At 51.5% G+C, this 20,172-nt stretch overlaps 2 protein-coding genes across 4 annotated transcripts; one reads left to right on the top strand and one right to left on the bottom strand.

The window, feature by feature from the left end:
* Positions 1-65: 65 nt before the first annotated feature.
* LOC114435187 (survival motor neuron protein-like) lies at positions 66-10,223 on the bottom strand. 3 transcript variants are annotated; one of them, XM_028404814.1, is made up of 11 exons: positions 9,316-10,223; positions 9,162-9,242; positions 4,378-4,455; positions 3,283-3,402; positions 2,450-2,632; positions 2,171-2,365; positions 1,785-1,910; positions 1,584-1,718; positions 1,393-1,521; positions 1,068-1,104; positions 66-263 (listed from the first exon to the last, which is right to left on the bottom strand). In XM_028404814.1, exons 1-10 carry the CDS (start codon positions 9,391-9,393, stop codon positions 1,069-1,071), a joined length of 1,161 nt encoding a protein of 386 aa, XP_028260615.1. In that variant the 5' UTR covers positions 9,394-10,223; the 3' UTR covers positions 66-263; position 1,068. The 3 variants fall into 3 exon arrangements, with proteins under 3 accessions (XP_028260615.1, XP_028260613.1, XP_028260616.1); XM_028404812.1 differs by lacking the exons at positions 66-263; positions 1,068-1,104 and having other exon boundaries at positions 1,250-1,521; XM_028404815.1 differs by lacking the exons at positions 66-263; positions 1,068-1,104; positions 9,162-9,242; positions 9,316-10,223 and adding an exon at positions 4,560-4,731 and having other exon boundaries at positions 1,252-1,521.
* On the top strand, positions 7,621-9,105 carry LOC114435189 (growth arrest and DNA damage-inducible protein GADD45 beta-like). The gene is made up of 4 exons (XM_028404817.1): positions 7,621-7,869; positions 8,028-8,129; positions 8,207-8,429; positions 8,535-9,105. The coding sequence occupies exons 1-4, from the start codon at positions 7,826-7,828 to the stop codon at positions 8,646-8,648; spliced, it is 483 nt and encodes a 160-aa protein (XP_028260618.1). The 5' UTR covers positions 7,621-7,825; the 3' UTR covers positions 8,649-9,105.
* Positions 10,224-20,172: the final 9,949 nt, after the last annotated feature.

Here is a 20,172-nt window from a genome sequence, read left to right on the forward strand (position 1 = left end):
ACACAGTGATGAAGACGAGGCTCAGAGGAAGGTTTCATCTTTGCTTTTAATAACTGAATCCTGTCTCATTTCATCAAACATCTGAACAGAACAAATGCTTCCATCACAAAGCAACACAACATAAAACCAGCTCCTGAACCTTCTCTGCTTCACCTGAGCAGTTAATCCACAAAAACCCAGAACAAACAAGACTTTTTAAAATATGAAACAAACGTAGGAAAACTGAGGGTGACCGGCGTGCCGCCGCGTCTCATCCCAACATCCTGACAAAAAACAGAAAGGACGCCACGTGAGATCCACGCTCAGCCGTCAGAAGCTGAACACTTCCTGTCACATGATCAGTGTGTTCTCATTGGTCACTGCTCCTCAGACAGAGGCTGTGTTCGAAACCACTCCCTAATATATAATATATAGGGTCCTATATAGAAAAAAGAAGTACAACAAGTAAAGTTTGATCGCTCTGCCCCCTACAGGGCCCTCAGTGTATCCCACAATGCATCATGAAAAGCAGTGTCCATCCGATGGTCACTACTTTTAGCGATATGTCCCATCATGCATTGCACAGACCGGCAAAGAGAACAGGACTGGACGTTCCGTCACCTGTCTTATAAATATAATGATGGTTTAAAGAACGTAGCCTGACCGGCTGTGTTTGCTTTATTTATTTATTTATGTATATTATCGGGCTATGAAGGCACAAACTGCTGACAACAGAGTCAGTTCAGCCGGCAGAGATCGGCTCGTTTAATGTGCGACAGCGATGACGTCATTAACGGTGACAGAAACTCACGGAGGTAGTGTCCGAAATGTCTGAAAATGCATCACAGTGAGTTCACAGTATGGTGCCCTACACTGAACTCCACATATGGGCGGTAGGGAGGGAGTGATTTCGAACACAGACAGACTCTCTGAGTGTGGGTCATGTGACTGCTGCTCACATGTGACTCCATCATGGCGTCCTGCTCGTTGCGGTGGAGGACAGGACTTTTATATTTTTGGAGGAAAGAACTCCAACATGAGGAATAAAGCAGACGTATGAATGATGTGTGTGTGGAGTGGGTTCTTACCTCAGTCTTTGGAGGTGGACTGGAACATCTGCCGAGTCTGAAACAGTGAACAAACGTCCTGTTGGCTTCTAACTTTTCTGTTTTCCACATTTCATCTAAAGCCGGCTTCAGAGCCTCAGTTTGTGTGTTTGTGCGTGTTTGTATCATACGTGAGTTTCTTTCTAATCAATCACTGTGAAAGTTTGATGAACGTTGTCTGAGCTCACACTCTCACCACAAACAACTCTCTTCAAGAGAAGAAGGTCAAAATGTAGAAAGGTAAAAACATTGGAACAGTGAACGCTCGCCTCGACAGTCTGTGAGTGTCAGCTGCTGTGTTACTGACCATGTAGCTGCCGGTGTGGAAGCCGCACATGTACCAAAGCATCAGCATGCTGTCCACGTCCGGAGAGCCGCCGGACTCTTTCCCACTGGACGACCACAGAGGAGGAGGAGGGAGGAAGGACAGAGGGTCCTGCAGAGGGACACAAACACTTAGACTTATTTCAAATATGATGAGCTGTCAGAGGCACTTACCCCCGAGGAGGACTGAGGCGGAGGGAACGGAGGGAACAGAGGCACGCTGTGATTGGCCGGTCTCTCAGCTCCATCCCTCCTCTTCTCGTCCGAGTCCTTCTCATCTCTGCTCTGATTGGCTGCTCCGTCTCTGACCTGACACACACACACAGTGTGAGAAGAGTCCACACAGTCCAGCTTCAGTTTCTGGTGGAGGCTCACCGTGGAGGAGTTCTGCTGGTCGTCTCTCCGGCCCGACCTCCTCTCTCCTCCTCGCTCGCCCAGGTTCCCCTCCCTCCTCCGCCTCCTCCAGTCTGGGCCGCCTGGACTGGACTTCCAGCCGCCGCCCTGCAGAACCAACACACACATTTCCCCGTTTCTAAACACTGTGCTGCCGTCTGAACGCACAACAACCTGTTGGTGTCTCTCAGACAAACTCTGGCCTCCGTCCTCCTCCTGTCCCCCAGTCCCCGTCCCCCGGTGTCCACAGCTGCAGTACTTTCAACATTAGCATGTGCGCTGCTGCTGTTCTGTCATGGAACGTGCTAACAGTAGCATAAATTAACGGGGCAGTCTTCCAGCCCTCTGACACATAGAGAGTCCGGTACCTTGGCTGTGCCGGTCCTGCTGGGCCCGTGGAGCTCATCAGGGCACAGCAGGCTGCTGACGTCCTGTTCCTCCTCATTGTTGTAGTCGTCGAAGCGGACGCGGCAGCGCTGACCTGTGACCCACAGAACCACCGCAGGGTAGACCAGGCCGTCCTCTGAGTACACGGCCCGACACCTCGACCCGGGCCTCCAGTCCTGCAACACAAAGACGTCAAAGAACAAATCAAAGATCCGACTTATACCTCACACCTTACAAGCCGCTCTCCGTCAGGAACAAACCTGTGGGTTCTCCATCTGCGGAGCCGCATCAGGACTTTGGAGCGTGCTCAGTTCAACTTCCTCCTCGTTGCCGTAGCCACTGAAACGAACTCTGCAGCGCTCAGCGTCCACAGACACCACCGTCGCCTGATACACCTGCCCGTCCTCCGACCACACGGCCCGACACTGAGCGCCCACCTCCCACTGACGGACACAAGCCATGCTTCTCTCACTAGGGCTGTAATCTCCCGGTCGACTGGTCGATTTATTGGTCGACACGTTCTGGCTCGACCAAAATTCTGATTGGTCGACTTTTTGTAGCGTTCATTTTTTCAGGAGGACTGTACCAAGTGCTAATGGGGGTGTTTTCGGAGTTGATCTTTGAACACCCCCCTTATTTCCACTACTTTGGTTTAGCCCGACCTACTAGAGACAGAGAGTACCGGCCCGGTGGTTTGAGTATTTATTTCGTTCTGACCGTGTCATTTAAGTCAGTCCTCCTCTACCATGTCTCATCTGCAGTGACATGACATCTGCAGTGTGGCAGCGGTTCATGGAAACAGACAACGGAGAAAAGTTTGCATCCTGAATTTCCCCTCGCGGATCAATACAGTGTCACAGCTCGACTACAAACGGCTGCCCCGTCCGTTTTAAGCATATGAACATTGACGTATTTCAATGTTTTAATCTAATAATCATCCAAGCGCCCCCCCCCAACAATTAGTCGATTTCTAGTCCAAATGTGAGGGTTTCAGTCGACCAAGACTTTCTTTGGTTGATTACAGCCCTATCTCTCACAGACTCTGCAGTCGCTAATGTCGGCCTGCAGGGGGCAGCGCTGCCTTCATCCTTACCTTCGTCTCTGTGCTGGAGGTCTCTGCAGGAGGACAGACCGTCTGCTGGTCCTGCTGCTCGTCTCCCTGATCCAGCGTGTCTGTGTCCTCTGAGGGTGCAGGGTCTGTCAGCACCACATCCTGCACACACACACACACACAGAGACACACACGCACAGAGACACACATGCACAGAGACACACAGACACACACACAGGGTTATCAAACAGGAGCCTGACTCAAACACATGCAGACTTTGAGGGTTTTTGGTGCTTTGGGACAGGAGGACAGGAGGACAGGAGGACAGGATCCACTGCTGCCGGCTGAGGGTCAGGTTCTGGGACGAGCACCCAGAGACAGATCTGAGTGTAAAAGATCGAACTGAACTGACCGCGTGGACCGAGCCGCTAAAACAACAGTAACTCCTGCTGCTCTGACTTTAGGAGGAGAGGACACAGTGGACACATGATGGACTCTGTCCCTCTGACTGTTTCAGAGTTCAGATGCACACACGTTTTAACCCTAAACATCTCCAAAGAACTCAGAGAGGCTGATCAGGTCCAGATCATATGGGGTTATTAACAGGTCTGTGTCACCATCATCATCTCATCAGGTGGTCAATGAGCCATGAATGGACCGGCTCGGCCTCACGTTCTGATTATTTTCCCTCCAGCACTGTTCATTTTGTTGACCAATCATTTTCATCATAGTTTTCATTTACAACAATTTTTGGTGATAAAAATGAGACGATGACTAAATATAAACTAACTCACGATGAAGACGCAATGTACTGACACTTTCATCAACGAATAAAAACAAGACGAGATTATTGATGGAGACCAGATCCAATCAGAGCAGATGTTAGTGTTTTTACTGCACAATCAAACCTTAATTATTTCATTCATATATATATCATAGAATTTTAGTCGACTGAAATTCTTTGATATTTATTCGACTAAAACTAGACCAAAAGTTAAAAGTGTTGATGACTAAAATGAGACTAAAGTTAAAAGACATTTTAGTCACAGACTAAAATAAACCTCAGTCAAACTGCTGCCTCCAGCCTGCAGCTCAGCCTGCTCCGTTCACACGGCTCAGACCGACCCTGACCCTGACCTGAGGACTGTCCGGCGCCTTCTGGACGTCTCGCTCCGGGGGTGGCTCTTCGTGCCGGTCCGCGGACCTGGACTCCACCTGTGGACAGAGGTGATGTTAGCATTAATCAGGCTAACGCTAGCGGCGGTGCGGTAATTAGACGGTGCCACCGTGATTCAGAGAGCGAGGGGACAAAGACGCACCGGGTCCTGGAGCCCCTGGAGCCCCTGGAGGAACAGGTTGTCCGTCAGCTCGGTCATGTCGGTCAGAAGAAGGAAACAGCTCAGACACACACGAAGCTCGACCCGCCACGACACCTGTGTGAAGAGCCGCTGGTCTGAGCAGGAGCTTCCGGTCACATTTCAAAATAAGAGCGTTTCTCCCAGGTTACACAGTGTCCACTTCCGGTTAGAGTACTGAAGCTGCTGCAGTTCCGCTAGAGGGCGCTCTGAAGCCCGACTGTGACCGTCCTACAGGGGGCGCTCTGCAGACAGTCCACAAAGAGTGGAACTCAGACAAGTTACAATCATTCTGATCATTTTCACCAGTGATGAAGTTCTATTTTTAAATTGTTTACAGTTTAACTAATCAATAATAATATCAGTGATGTCACCACGAGCCACTTCCCAGCATCCTCCGCTCCGATTGGACACATCAGCCAGCAGCAGCAGAGCCCCTATAGAGACATACATGTGAGGACTCTGGCTGCCATGGAGGGAGGAGCTCCTGTCCCCATCAGTCCTGATCTGAACGGACCAATCAGCAGCCGTTAGCAGCATGCTAGTGTTTGATGGGCTAAGTCAGTCTGTTCACATTCAGCTCTGATACATGATCAATACTGGACCTGACTGACCTCTGATGACATCACTGATCACTGCTGCTCACTCAGACTGTCTGCAGAGCGCCCCCTACAGGAGCTGAGGACAGTCTGGAGGTCTCTGCTGATGCAGTGATGAACTGTATGAAAATAATTCACTTGCTTGTTTCACTTCATTAAAAGGATGTTTGAAGTTTCTGTTTATTAATCAGAAATCTGCTGTTCCAGCGTTTTAAGACAAATCAGAAACAGAATTCCTTAATTTAAATCTTTGAAAACACACTGATCTCTGAGAGGAGCTGCTGCTCGTGTTGAAGCTGCTCCTGTTGGGTGTTTTTATTCTTCAACAGACCCGCTCTGAGACTTCAGGTGTGTGTTAGACCAGGACCTCAGGCTGTGTTTTCAAGAAAGGTGTAAAGTGTGTGTGTGTGTGTGTGTATTCCTGCAGAGAACGTGTGAATGAGCTGCAGGAAGCGCTGCAGACTGAGCGCGAGCAGCAGGAGAGCTCACGCTCTGCAGGCCGTGTGTGGATTCACATCCTCAGCTCTAACCGCCTCCATCACAGCCTCCATCACAGCCTCCATCACAGCCTCCATCACTGAGTCCATTAGAACCCCACCAGCCTGACCGCCCTGGCCTTCAGCTGATGGGTCGTGGTTCTCCTCGTTTCATCAGATCAGTGTGATCAGACACTTGTGTTTGATGTGATCATTAACCCTTCATTATTTGTAATGGATTAATGACTGTTGATCACTCATCAATGGACTCTGACAGCAGTCAGCTGGTTTCATCTGGAGGTAAAATGAGATGTTTACATGTGACAGATTCAAACTGGATCACTTCATGATCATCAGATCAATATGTCTTGATGTTGATCACATGATCATTGAAACTCGTCAAACTGCTTTTGTTTAAATCCACATGTGACCATGAGTTTCACATGAAGATGGACTAAAAAGAAGGTATTGATCTGGGATCAGACTGATTGATTGAGTCCTTCCTGAAAGGTTCACACGGTCATGTGATCAGTTTTAGTTTAATAGCTGTGATTGGCTGCTAATGAGCCTCATCAGGCCACAGATCCCGATTCACTGACATTAATCTCCTCGTCAATAACCCGAGCCAGTCATCAGTCATCAGCTCTGATGGGTGTGAGAAGGATCAATAAGTCTATAATAATAAGTCATGTGAAAGTTACAGAAATAATTCATCAGATTACATCTGCAGATTACAAGCTGTGAGTCCTCAGACGACCAGCAGGCGGCGCAGACACACCACAGATCAGTGCTGTTTGAGTCATCCAAGCAGTGAGGTCACTACATACTGAATACAAACAGGTTACATGTTTTATTGATGTGTGTGTGTGTGTGTGTGTGTGTTTGTGTGTGTTGTTTTGGGCCAGGTTCACCTTTTATATTTGGCTCATGTGATCATTAAAGCTGCTCATTGAACTGGTGTTAATTGGACTTAATGAGAGCAGCAGCAGCTCCTCATCATGACGCCGTCAGAGGCTCTTTTAATGTCCTGTCAAACTTTTAATACCCGCTCTGAACTTCACACCAAACGTGAACAAACATGAAGCTGCAGCTCTGCTCACATCCAGCTGTCAGAAGTCCTGTCTGATCTGAAAGCTTCATTAAATCAGTGCAGCCTGCAGTGTGTGTGTGTGTGTGTGTGTGTGTGTGTGAGTCTCTGAAGACCTTCTGAACCCCCCTTGCTGTGGCCCAGTTTGGTGAACCGGTTCAGCAGAGAGTCCGGCTCTGTTCCAACTTGCCCTGCAGGTTTCACCGATGCAGGGTCCCCGCTGAGCCGCTAGGGGGCGTCTGAGCACATCCTGTATCTGCAGAGAATTATTGTTACAATAATAAATATCATGTACCTGTTTTAATGCACCTCTGCACACGCGCTGCTTCAATGAGCGCCTGCGCGGTGTGGACAGCTCCGGGCTCGTGACCCCGGGTTATGAATAATAATTCAGAATCAAACATAACCCGGAACCCCCGGTGCAGTTCTCGTGAGTGTTCCCTCGTGCTGATCATGGTCCCTTACACAACGTGCAGCCTGCACGCGCGTGCCCTGACATGGGGATGGTCAGCTGCTCCAGCTTCCCCTCTGTGTGTGTGTGTGTGTGTGTGTGTGTGCGCGCGCGCACCGTGGACTCGGGCTGTCCGCGGGCTGTGCAGCAGGAACAGTTTCTGGGAGGAGGAGGAGGAAGATCTGGAAATTCCTCCAGTGAGACAGAAACACTCCCGGTAAACAAACTGCAGGGAGGAGGGGGAGCGCGCGGGGGATTCTCCGAAACTACCCACGTGGGATGACCGGCGTCTGCTGCGCGCTCAGCCAATCAGCGCAGAGTACGGGGGATCTATTGACAGAGGCGCACCAATCAGGGAGCGCGCAGCCGGGCGTGGTGACGCGCGGCGCAGCGCGCGGCTATAAGAGCGGCTGGTCTCAGCTTCAGGACACAGAAAGTGGCTCTGAGCTCGCGGACTCTCTCGTCACCGACTGTTCTTTGAGTTTGACCGTTAACGGACTCTGACGGATCTTTGTACCGATCTGGATTACCGCTCATCTGGATTTTATTGCGGGATTGTAACGGAACGGATTTCTCTTCTGATCCTGGATCTTGTGGATTATTTGACGGACTTCACCATGACTCTGGAGGAGGTGGTTGGATCCAGCAGCGCCGACAAAAAGTAAGTTCGACTCTGCGTAATTACGCACTGGCACGAGCCTGCATTCATGTCAGCTCGCGCACAGTCCATGTTCCGTTAGTCCCGGTCCGGGGTTGTCCCGGTGCTGTGGTGTCTGTGTGCTGGTTTCGGTGTCTCTAACCGCCTCCGTGTCTCTGCAGGATGGAGACGGTGAGTCAGGCTCTGGAGGAGCTGCTGGTCGCGGCGCAGCGGCAGGACTGTCTGACGGTGGGGGTGTACGAGTCCGCCAAACTCATGAATGTGTAAGTATTGAGTTTTATCCTCTGACGTCTGATTAACGTGTCCATGCTGAGACCTAACCTGTCCGTCCCGCATGCAGAGACCCGGACAGCGTGGTCCTGTGCGTCCTCGCCACCGATGAGGAGGATGAAGATGACATCGCGCTGCAGATCCACTTCACGCTGCTGCAGGCTTTCTGCTGCGACAACGACATCAACATCCTGCGGGTGTCCGGCGTGCGGCGGCTGGCGCAGCTGCTGGAGGAGGAGCCCAAAGACGGCAACGGCAACGAGCCCCGGGACCTGCACTGCATCCTGGTCACGGTAAGTCACACCAAACCCCATCAATATCCGCTGATGTCAGAAACCGTTCAGAGCGCGGTGATGACGTGTTTCCGGGTCTAACCGTACTTCCCGCTGTGTCCGCAGAACCCTCCGGTGCAGCCTCTGCAGTGTCAGGCCCTGCAGGACGTGGGCAGCTTCTGTGAGGAGAGCCGCTGCAGGAACCAGTGGGTCCCCTGTCTGGAGCTCCAGGACCGCTGATCGCCGCCGATCCGAGCCGAAACAGAACCGCTGCTGAGCGGTGAGACGGTGGAAACAGTCCAAACAGCCAGTCCTCTGCAGGAGAGGATGAGATGGCGTTTGAGTGAAGGGGCGGGACCAGACCCGACAGGACCGGCCGCCGTCCCGCGTGATGGATGGGTTGGACCTCGGGGGGGGGCGCGAGGGAATCCGGTACCGGCACCGGTTCTGAAAGCCGAGCCGGGCTGTGCAGAGGGCTCCGGGTCGTGGAGCCGCAGTTAGGAAGCGTCACGCTGAGTGACAGCTGGAAGTCACGTGACTGGACTGAACCGACGGGTGGGTGGAGTGAGGAGCGCGCGAAACTCTGGACTACCTGATGAGCAGGTGCTCTGCTCGCACGTGACTCTGTTTACATCCGCAGATTAATATATGAGCCATGTTGACCTGATTCTATTCATCAATAAATGATTGACAGACATGATCGATTTCTGAGTGCTTCATCCAGGAGTGTGTGTGTGAGTGTGAGTTACTTACTGTGTGTGGACACCTCGTCATGGCCTGAAGAAGAGGACTCTCCTGTCTTCTGTCTCCGTCCTCCTGAAGACACCTGGATGCCTTTCAAAATAAGAGTTTTAGAGCAGATCAATAAAAAGCACATCAGTGATGATCAGTACAGCTGTCCACATACTTCTGGCATGTAGTAGAATTCTTCCTCCTCACTGCAGGATAAAAATATCACAGTGTGTCGGTGGACATCTGTTTCCATGGTGATCCTGCTGCCTCAGTGCTGTTATCACAGCAGACACACAAACACAGAACCTTAGCTTCTGCTAGCTCCGGCTAGCTTCCGCATCCTTGTTCCTGGTCCCAGCCCTGAGCTGAGGCCGCTTCTTAGCTTTGTCCCGATCCTGTTAGCTCCTAGCTTAGCTCTGTCCCCCTTCAGGTTGTGCTAGCACTGATCTGGATCTGAGAAGCTGAGTATAAACACGTCAGAAGACCAAGATGGGCGCTCCAGGACAGCCCTGTGCTGGTCCCTTTCAGCATACAGTGGTCTCCAGAAGCTAACTTTAGCTTTGTGGTTCTGTGGGTCTATATTTAGCTTTGAGGTCCCATTAGCTCGGCTGTTAGCTAAGGTGGTACAGTCTGTGCGGGACGCTGCAGGACGCCTGCCAGAGAACAGCGTGTTGCTGCCTCCTCTGAGCTTCTGTCATGGTTCTGACCTTTGAAGCTGCTGCTGTTCCCTCACTGATGTGGGTCAGAACACTGAGAACACCGAGTTCCTCCAGCTGTGTGTTTGTGTGAAGCTGCCGGGCTGTAAGCTGGAGCTCAGGCTGCAGCCAACTCTGCACAAACAGCCACGACCTCTGCCCTCTGTGATGTCACGTCCTGATGTCACATCCTGCTCCTCCTCTGGACGTGACGGGGACTCTGCTGACGCCACAGGGCTGTTTGTTTTGGCAGCCGGTCCTTCCCAGCCACTCCTCCAGCTGACAGACAGCTGGGCTCGGCCAATCAGCAGCCAGGATTCAGAACCACACAGACTGAACCTCTGTTTGCTTCAGGGGCAGCTCCAGTTCTTCGTGTTGTGAGCTTACACTTAGCTTCTTGGTAGTGTTAGCCTGCAGCTAGGCTCTCTGTTGTTTTAGCTTATAGTCCCAGTTTATATTTGATACCAGCTGGTTCTGTTAGCATTCAGCTGCATCTTGGTCCAGTATCATTTAGGGTTGGTAGAGTTTCTTGGCCCAGGGCCTCACTGCATCGATATTTCCATCACCAGAAAATAACACGTTGACATATATAATGAGTTTACATTAATGGTCGTCATGGTTACACAAGACAAACAGCAGCAGGGAGGACGTGAGGCTGCTGTTAGAGCACACGCCTCACACCTTCAGAGACACCAGAGCAGAGGTCACATGACCTCAGAGCCTCTCTGTCTGAACAGTCTGATCTGAGCTCAGGAATGTTCCAGCCTGCATTCATCCCGCTACACACCCAGAGACACACACGGCTGAACACACTGCTCACACACAGGACATCCCTGATCCTGACTCAGATCTGACCCCAGACCTCATCATGGCTTCTTGGTGTTGACTCTGACTCTGACTGGATTAGGGACTCGAGCTGGCCTCCAGACTCCAGACCTGACCCAGGACTCTGGACTCCCTCTGGAGTCACAGCAGACATTTTGTCATGTGAGCCATATTGATGGATGAATGTCTCCCTTTATGTCCAGCTCTCTGTCTCCAGCTCTTTCCACGTTGATCTGATGACAGGATGCGAGCGCTGGCTGCCGTGACGACGCTGGCCGTCTGTGTGTCTTCTGATTCTCCAGAATAGCAGCTTTATTTTTGGAGGGCTTAAAACCAGCTCGGTGTGTCACTCAGCAGCTATTTCTGTGCTGCAGCAGCGTCCACGTACAGCGAGGAGGCTCCCCGCTCTCCCTGCGTCACGTCGCCGTGGAAACAGATGGAACCTGCCAACTGGGCCGCCGGGCAGGCCGAGGCAGCCGGTGGGAGCCCGGAGCCGAGCGGCACGTCGGCGCGTTACGTAGGGAGATCCTGCTGCATCACTGACCATGTAAGGTCTGTTCAGAGCCGGTGAGTCACAGAGGGGAGGAGACACAGAGGAGGGGGAGACAGAGACCGCTGCAGCATCAGAAAAACAGAGAGGAGGACGGTCATCAGCTGGGTTATTAGTAATTATTACAAACCAACATGGCCACAATCCTCCAGATATGAGCCACACACAGAGAGGGACACAGCAGGACTCCTGCAGGGGTCCATCCTCCATCTCCACCTCACCTCAGCTCACAGCTGGACCGGAACCTGACAACAGCAGAGGTCCATTTCCACAGACTGAACATTTCTCTGTAATAAATCCTGTTTTTCAGACGGATGTTTGCTGATGGTGAAAGTAAAGAAGCTGTTTTAATGGAAGCTTTCAGTCAGTGACCCCACACACAACACTTCTATCTCTGTGAGGACCCTCCTCTTCATCGTACAGTGTGTTTGCACCATAAACTCAACACAGCCTGTCAGACTGCAGAGGATCAGCCTCATGTGTTGTGGAGCTTTCAGGGCTTCAGGTCTCTGTGTGTGTGATGACACATCATGACGATCACAGAGCAGCAGTGACTGAACTCTGAGCCGCAGCCACACTCACAGGCTCTGTTCACCGTCCAAAACACAACAAACCCTTCAGCGCCGCCATCCGGCTCATGTGGAGGGAAACAAAGATGGAGACACCGCTGAGTCACCGAAGAGACGGCCACGCCCACATCCTGCGCCCGGCTCTGATAGGGCCAGTGCTGCCAGCTCTGTCTGTCTGTCATACTGTTGCTTCATAAAGACTTTCTGCTTCGATACAAGCACATGCTAACTGCTACATGCTAGCTGTCCTTCAGCAGCCTGTTGTCGTCTTGGTAACAGGACAGCCCATCACATGCTGGGATGTTTAGTCTTTTTAAATGTGTGTATTCGTGTTTCACAGTGAAGTTGTCTCATGTTGTTCTACCTCCACCTCCACCTCCACCTCCTCCACACTGAGCCTTCATCCAGACGCCATCCAGACGCCACTGTGATCAGAGAGCTGGACCTGATCCTGATCCTGTCAGCCTTTCCCCAACACGGCTCTGAGGCTGCTGTTGTGTTGTGTTTAGGTTGTGTTAGGTTGTGTTGCGTTAATGTTGTGTTGTGTTGATGTTGTGTTGTGTTGTGTTGATGTTGTGTTGGGTTGTGTTGATGCTGTGTTAATGTTGTGTTGGGTTGTGTTGTGTTGATGTTGTGTTACGTTGTGTTGCGTTAATGTTGTGTTGTGTTGATGTTGTGTTGTATTGATGCTGTGTTGTGTTGATGTTGTGTTGATGCTGTGTTGATGTTGTGTTGTGTTGATGTTGTGTTGATGTTATGTTGGGTTGTGTTGATGCTGTGTTAATGTTGATGTTGTGTTGATGCTGTGTTAATGTTGTGTTGTGTTGATGTTGTGTTGATGTTATGTTGTGTTGTATTGATGCTGTGTTGTGTTGATGTTGTGTTGATGCTGTGTTGTGTTGTGTTGGGTTGTGTTGATGCTGTGTTGTGTTGTGTTGTGTTGTGTTGGGTAGATGTTGTGTTGGGTTGTGTTGATGCTGTGTTGTGTTGTGTTGGGTTGTGTTGATGCTGTGTTGTGTTGTGTTGGGTTGATGTTGTGTTGGGTTGTGTTGATGCTGTGTTGTGTTGTGTTGGGTTGTGTTGTGTTGCTGTTGATGTTGTGTTAATGTTGTGTTGTGTTGATGTTGTGTTGTATTGATGTTGTGTTGGGTTGTGTGATTGCTGCACTGACTCTTGCTGTGGTGTGAACTTGATGAGTGGAAAGTGAAGCAGGAGTTTCCTCTGCAGCTATAAATATCTCCTCTGGACGCCGCCGCTTATTTTTATCCCAGCTGAGGCTAAATTTACCGAGCCAGGCGTCACCCCGCCCGTCCCGCCACAGACTAACAACCCCCCCCACACACACACACACACACACACACACACCACCACCCCTCCACCCACGACTCTCCACTGTGTTCAGGAGCCAAACCGGAGGGCTGAGGTCAGAGAGGCTGAGCGACACTCAGGCAGCAAAATGGCTCAAGAAGAAGAAGAAGCAGAAGAAGAAGAAGAAGAAGAAGAAGAAGAAGAAGAAGCAGAAGAAGAAGAAGAAGAAAGGGCCCACAGTCCAATGTCCTCATGGATATTTTCTTTGATAAAAGAAGAACTTTGCAGCTATAGAATATAGAAATAATAATAAAGAACCAGGCAGAATCTGTATTAAAGACGTTCGCCAGGTCTGTGCACAGGACAGGTTCAAAGGTCAGGGAGGAGGTTTCACTCTGATGCACTTTCTGTTAAATCAGTGTAACTTCTCTTTACAATCCGATAGCAACCGATTAGTTCGGTAGTTTCTCTTTAAAACGAAGAATATGAATCATCTGAAGCTATAAAACATAAAAACATCATCAATCCTCCGGGTGGACCCTGTAGGAGTATTGGCTGGTTGTCACTCTCTTCCTGCTCTGTGCACAGAGAGGTACGTGCATGATGGCCGAAGTCACAGACTGGTTGGAGGCGTGGCTTCAGGGTGAGCTCAAAGAGAACGTGGCGTGTGTTTACTTTAAACCTGGCTGACTCTCACTGAGTTTTAAAATTTCCTCCCTACCTTTAAAGTACTGTAGATGAATAAATGAACAATGCTGCAGGTCTACAGTCTCTCTGCAGTGGCCTTCAGCCAATCAGCAGCTGCGTCTGAACACCATCACAGAGCCTCTTTTCTCCAGCAGCCCATAATTACAGGCCGTATGCTGAGGTAACCCCGACCCACCCACTGCCAGTCTAACCCCACCCACCCAAACCACACTTTGATCTCAAACCAAACACTCCCTCCTGCTGCAGTTTTCTCCTCCAGACCACAATGCAGAGAGTGCAGACCTGGACCGAGGAGACCGGGTCTGGATCCTGCAGGCTCTGAGCCCAGCTCTGAAAGTATGATGCAGCCCTGCAGTCTGCATGGACACTGAGAGGACCTCTGCTGTGTGTGTGTGTGTTTCAGATTTCAGTCATGTGGAGTTTCTCTGTCAGTATGCAAACGTTTCCTCTCATTAGTCACTGGATGGTTTAACTGTTGTCATGTTGTTGAACTGCTGAGCTCCTCTGAGCTGGACTCCTGCTGCTCCCCTGTGAACAGAGGATCAAAGAGGCCTGCTGAGTGTGTGTGTGTGTTACCTGCTGAGTGATTGTGTGTGTGTTACCTGCTGAGTGTGTTACCTGCTGTGTGTGTGTGTTACCTGCTTTGTGTGTGTGTTACCTGCTGAGTGTGTGTGTTACCTGCTGAGTGTCAGGTAGTCCTCATGTTTTTACCTGTTGTTGCTGACATCCATAATAATAATGTTGACGTAATGATGCGTGTTTTCTTCTTCCCTTTCTTTGAAGCTCTGTGATTGGCCCTGAGGTCAGACAGCGCCTCACATGTCCTGAATATGAATGAAGGAAATCAAAACATTAAAGCTGAAGTCAGCTGATAATGTGACACTGATGCTAATGCTAATGCTACCTGAGGCCCCTGCAGTGAAACTAATGTCTTTACAGCAGAACCCCCCCCCCCCCCACACACACACACACACACACACCAAACAGCCTGACTGTCAGGAGGAACAGAAACCAGGGGCCAGGAAGAGCCGTTACCTCAGAAGATTCAACCTAAAGTCCACGGACGTCTGTACAAGGACACAACAAGCTTCTACTTCCTGTGTGTGTGTGTTGAAGTGTGTGTGTGTGTGTGAGGAGTTACAAGAAATAGCCAGTTGTTAAAAAAGTGAAACCAGATGTAGAAGCTTTCTCTTTCTCTGTAGTGTGTTAAAGTGTTAACCTGTGTGTGTGTCTGCCTGTGTGTGTGTGTCTGCCTGTGTGTGTGTGTGTGTCAACCACACTCTGACAGTAGATGTCCTGTGTTTGTCTCTAGAAGAACATGTCTGATGTTTGCAGGACCCTCTGGGCCTTCTTGGGACTGTTTGCCCTGCAGGAACGTCCTGTGTATGTTCTGTTTGATGAAAGTGAGAAGTTTCTCCACGTCGTGGTCTAGATGTTTGTTGGTTGGTTTGGTCCCAGCAGACCTGCTCAGATGTGTGTGACTCTGTCAGCCGTCAGCGGCGGCGTGCGTGGCAGGATTCACTTACTGTGGTTAACCCCGCCACAATAAAAGCACCGCCATCCTTCATCGGCCTCTGAGTTCTGATGAAGACTTTCATCAGAGCGGCTGACTCACCACCGCTCCGCCAAACGCCGGTGTGACTCCTGGCTGCTGCTGCTGGTGGTGGTTGGGGGGGGGTCTGTGGTCTGCAGTGAATAAACCATGAGTCCAAAGGCCGCTGCAGCAGCTTCTCTTCTTCATGTGGTCTCCATGTCTTCATCACTCGATGTGAAGATGTTGGTTCCGTTAAAGTAAGTCACAACCTCTAATGACCCTCAGGTGAAAGTAACGGGGAGCTGATCCAGCAGACCATCATACAGGCTTCTGGACCAGAGACACCAGCACCTCTGACGCACTGAACCATGACACCACAAGGTCTTGGTTCACTGCTCTACTACATAAGCTATCAGATATAAAACTAAAAGGAAGCTCACCGAAGCCATGTGTTGGTGTGTGTGTGTCTCTGTGTGTGTCTGTGTGTGTCTGTGCGTGTGTGTGTGTGTGTGAACCCTGGGCTGACAGTGAGAGTGTGTGAGTCACACACAGGTGTGCGACCTGCACACACTCGTTATCTCCGTTCCTCCTGCTGACTCAGAGGTTCACGCGCTGCTTTCTCCTCCGACACGCTGCAGCGTCTGATTCAGCCGCGCTGGGACTTTAGTCATCGCTGTGGTGAAAACTGCAGCAGTCACCACAAAGGGCTGCTGCCATGTTCAGCTCCAGGAGGATTCTGGGAAGAGACATGGGGCTCGAATGGCGGTAAAGTCTGATTTGACTGAAGCGTTTTGGCTCAGGAAGAGACGACTCAGAGCCGCTCTCACAGAGCCGCTTTCACAGAGCCGCTTTCACAGAGCCGCTCTCACAGAGCCGCTCTCACAGAGCCGCTCTCATAGAGCCGCTCTCATAGAGCCGCTTTCACAGAGCCGCTCTCAAAGAGCCGCTCTCACAGAGCCGCTCTCACAGAGCCGCTCTCACAGAGCCGCTCTCATAGAGCCGCTCTCACAGAGCCGCTCTCATAGAGCCGCTTTCACAGAGCCGCTCTCAAAGAGCCGCTCTCATAGAGCCGCTCTCACAGAGCCGCTCTCACAGAGCCGCTCTCACAGCTCTCTGTCCTCACAACAGAGTCACTTTAGAACCCTTCATACAGCCAGACATCAGAACACAGGTTGTTCTGACCTGGATCATCTGGATCATCATGATCCAGGTCAGGACTCAGGCTCCTCTGTCTGCAGTGACCTGCAGTTCGGACTGTTATGTAACATCTTCATCCAGATGTTGCACCGAAGACAGTCATAACTCCAGTGTGTGTGTGTGTTGTTGTTCAGACAGCACAGGAAGGCGGTGTGTGTGTGTGTGTGTGTGTGTGTGTGTGTGTGTGTGTGTGATCAGAGCAGAGTTCCTGTCTGGCCCTCTGTTGTGTCTGACAGCGGCGGGTTTCCCCCCCCCCGACTGTCTGACTCACTGCTCTGACTGGATCCATGCTATTATTATTAAGCACTGCTTCTTATTCAGCACTCCTTCTCTCCTTGACTCCTTCTCTCCCTCACTCCTTCTCTCCTTCTCTCCTTGACTCCTTCTCTCCTTCTCTCCTTCTCTCCTTGACTCCTTCTCTCCCTCAATCCTTCTCTCCTTCACTCCTTCTCTCCCTCACTCCTTCTCTCCTTGACTCCTTCTCTCCCTCACTCCTTCTCTCCTTCTCTCCCTCACTCCTTCTCTCCTTCTCTCCTTGACTCCTTCTCTCCTTCTCTCCTTGACTCCTTCTCTCCCTCACTCCTTCTCTCCTTCTCTCCTTGACTCCTTCTCTCCTTCTCTCCTTGACTCCTTCTCTCTCCTTGACTCCTTCTCTCCTTGACTCCTTCTCTCCTTGACTCCTTCTCTCCTTCACTCCTTCTCTCCCTCACTCCTTCTCTCCTTCTCTCCTTGACTCCTTCTCTCCTTGACTCCTTCTCTCCTTCTCTCCTTGACTCCTTCTCTCCCTCAGTCCTTCTCTCCTTGACTCCTTCTCTCCCTCACTCCTTCTCTCCTTCTCTCCTTCTCTCCTTCTCTCCTTCTCTCCTTGACTCCTTCTCTCCTTGACTCCTTCTCTCCTTCTCTCCAGAATGTGCAGAGCTCTGTGAAACAGTTTGGACCCTCAGTCTGCTTCAGTCTGGTTTAACCCTTGAACAGGGGGCGTTGGGCCTCGTCCAGGAGCTGCCCTGAGGCAGCATGCTGCCTGAAGATGTAGTGTGATGCAGATAAGATGTGTCACTGTTGCAGCGGTTATGTGTGTGTTGTGGGGGGGTTTAGAGAAGTTCTAGTATTTATGCAAATCAGATGCAAACTGCATGCAAAGGATCTGGTTAAAGGCAGCTTTATCTTTAAAGAGAACGTGCAGCAGGGTGGTGAGGCTGCGGTTCCCAGAGGTCAGAGTCCCCGTGTGTGTTTTGCATGTCAAATTATCCACTAACAGACCTGTTAGACTGAATCTGCAGAGGCTGTGGGAGGGTTCCCGTCTCACTCTGCCGAGGGTTTCTGTCAACAGGCGCTGAGGTGTGAGCCTATCAGACGGAGCTGAGTTTGTTCCGTGCTGACTCCGCCCGTCTCGGCCCAAATGAGGCCGCTCTGGCTCCAGACGTGCGGTAAACCCAAACTGCAGACTTTAATCCGTCTGCTCGGAGAGCAGAGGGACCACACAGAGTCTGAGACTGCCTCCCACACAGCGTGCACAGACAGTGATTCAGGAGTCTGCACTCAGAGATCTGCTGCCTTTACTGCACTTCAGATTCAGACTGCAGAGACTCAGTGTTCAGCCTGAACGCCAGACACACATCACAAACCTCCATAAATGGACTCTCAGCTGGAGCCCGAGCTGCTGCTGCTGCGGCGGTTTTCTGGGCGTCGCCGCTGCATGCCTGCGTCCTGAGCAGCCGGACAGGAATGTGAGGAATGCAGCAGGCATGTGACAGCGCTGACAGCTCAGGAACGTCCTCTGTCTGTCTCACAGACACGCTCAGCGTCCCACAGAGGGGTCGCAGGGTCATCAGGTGAGGGTCAAGAAGGATGGAGATAAAACTCAGCAGAAGCTGTGATGAGCGTCTTTGAATGTGCAGCAGGTGGTTCACCTGATACACATGGACTCCAGCTCCCAGAAGGCACTGGACTGGCTGCTGATTGGACACATAAAGGGATTGGACCCTTATGTAGGGGGAAGGGGGAGAAAGTGGGGCACAGCAGAGTACAAGTGGATCCAGCTCTCCTCTGTCCATGTGTGGACCAAAGCTGTCAAATGTTAGTGGACGCTGCAGACAGAGACTCCCCCAGCTGTCCCTGCTCGGGACCAGCAGCTGTCCCTGCCCGGGACCAGCAGCTGTCCCTGCCCGGGACCAGCAGCTCTGCAGCACCCTGCTCACCGCCTGGCAGCACAGAGACTCCTCTGTGTTATCGGCTGGAAGAAAATCAAATCACACATTACAGAAAAACTAAAATGACAATATGATGACACTTAATTTGCATATTATTATTGTTATTATTATATATGAGGAAAATGACAGTTTCTGAGATCAAAGTGTAAATTTGAATCAAACAACAACAATCAAACAACAAACTATTAAAAGACACCAGATGGCGTGGACGTGGGACGAGGACTCCTGCAGGAGGCTCTGAGACCTGCAGCTCACCTCAGTGTTTGAGGACACGTGTGTGTCAGTCGAAGGGTTGCTGTGGTTGGTGTTCGGATGTCAGACCGGGCCTCTGGATGCCCTTCATCCACCCAAACCTCCTCAATCAGACTCTTACATGTGGAGCTACATTAAAGCACCGGCTGCACCTGAACATCAAACCTGTGAGCGGTCGTTGAGGAGCAGCAGGGGGAGCTCAGGGGGGACAGTCCTGCTTTCCCACCCTCCTCCTCCTCCTCCTGACCAGCAGCTGCTGCAGCGTCTGTGGGCCTCCCGACTCTCAGCCAGACTGTTTCTGCTGTGTTTCTGCAGCAGTCTGCAGACTCGGGCGGTGCAGGAACTGCAGGGTTCAGCCCGTTTGCTCTGAGCTGTGGTCATGGAGGACTTTCTGACTCCTTCTGACCGGGTTCTCCTCTGACTTCTCTCTGTACATCTGATGCTTCTTCCAGCTGACCTGTGACTCCCAGCTGAACCCTCCTGGACCCCTCCACCCTGAGCGGGGTCACCAGCTGGGGCCACATTCACACCTTCAGAGCTCGAGAAACCACAAACAAGGAGGTGTCGCCTCTGAGACACACTTCAGCTCTCAGACAGAGCAGCATGAAAACCTGTGTTTGTCTGTCGTGCACCGAAAGATTCTTCTGTAATTAAAGAGAGGAGGTGCAGAGGAGGTGCAGAGGAGCAGCAGAGGAGCAGCAGAGGAGGTGCAGAGGAGGTGCAGAGGACCAGCAGAGGAGGTGCAGGGGAGCTGCAGAGGAGGTGCAGGGGAGCAGCAGAGGAGCAGCAGAGGAGGTGTAGAGGAGCACCAGAGGAGGTGCAGAGGAGGTGCAGAGGAGCAGCAGAGGAGGTGCAGGGGAGGTGCAGAGGAGCAGCAGAGGAGGTGCAGAGGACCAGCAGAGGAGGTGCAGAGGAGGTGCAGAGGAGCAGCAGAGGAGGTGCAGAGGAGGTGTAGAGGAGCACCAGAGGAGGTGCAGGGGAGGTGCAGAGGAGCAGCAGAGGAGGTGCAGAGGACCAGCAGAGGAGGTGCAGGGGAGCTGCAGAGGAGGTGCAGAGGAGCAGCAGAGGAGGTGCAGAGGACCAGCAGAGGAGGTGCAGGGGAGCTGCAGAGGAGGTGCAGGGGAGCAGCAGAGGAGCAGCAGAGGAGGTGCAGAGGAGCAGCAGAGGAGGTGCAGAGGAGCTGC

Source organism: Parambassis ranga, chromosome 4, assembly GCF_900634625.1.
Source record: "Parambassis ranga chromosome 4, fParRan2.1, whole genome shotgun sequence".
NCBI classification, from domain to species: Eukaryota; Metazoa; Chordata; class Actinopteri; family Ambassidae; genus Parambassis; species Parambassis ranga.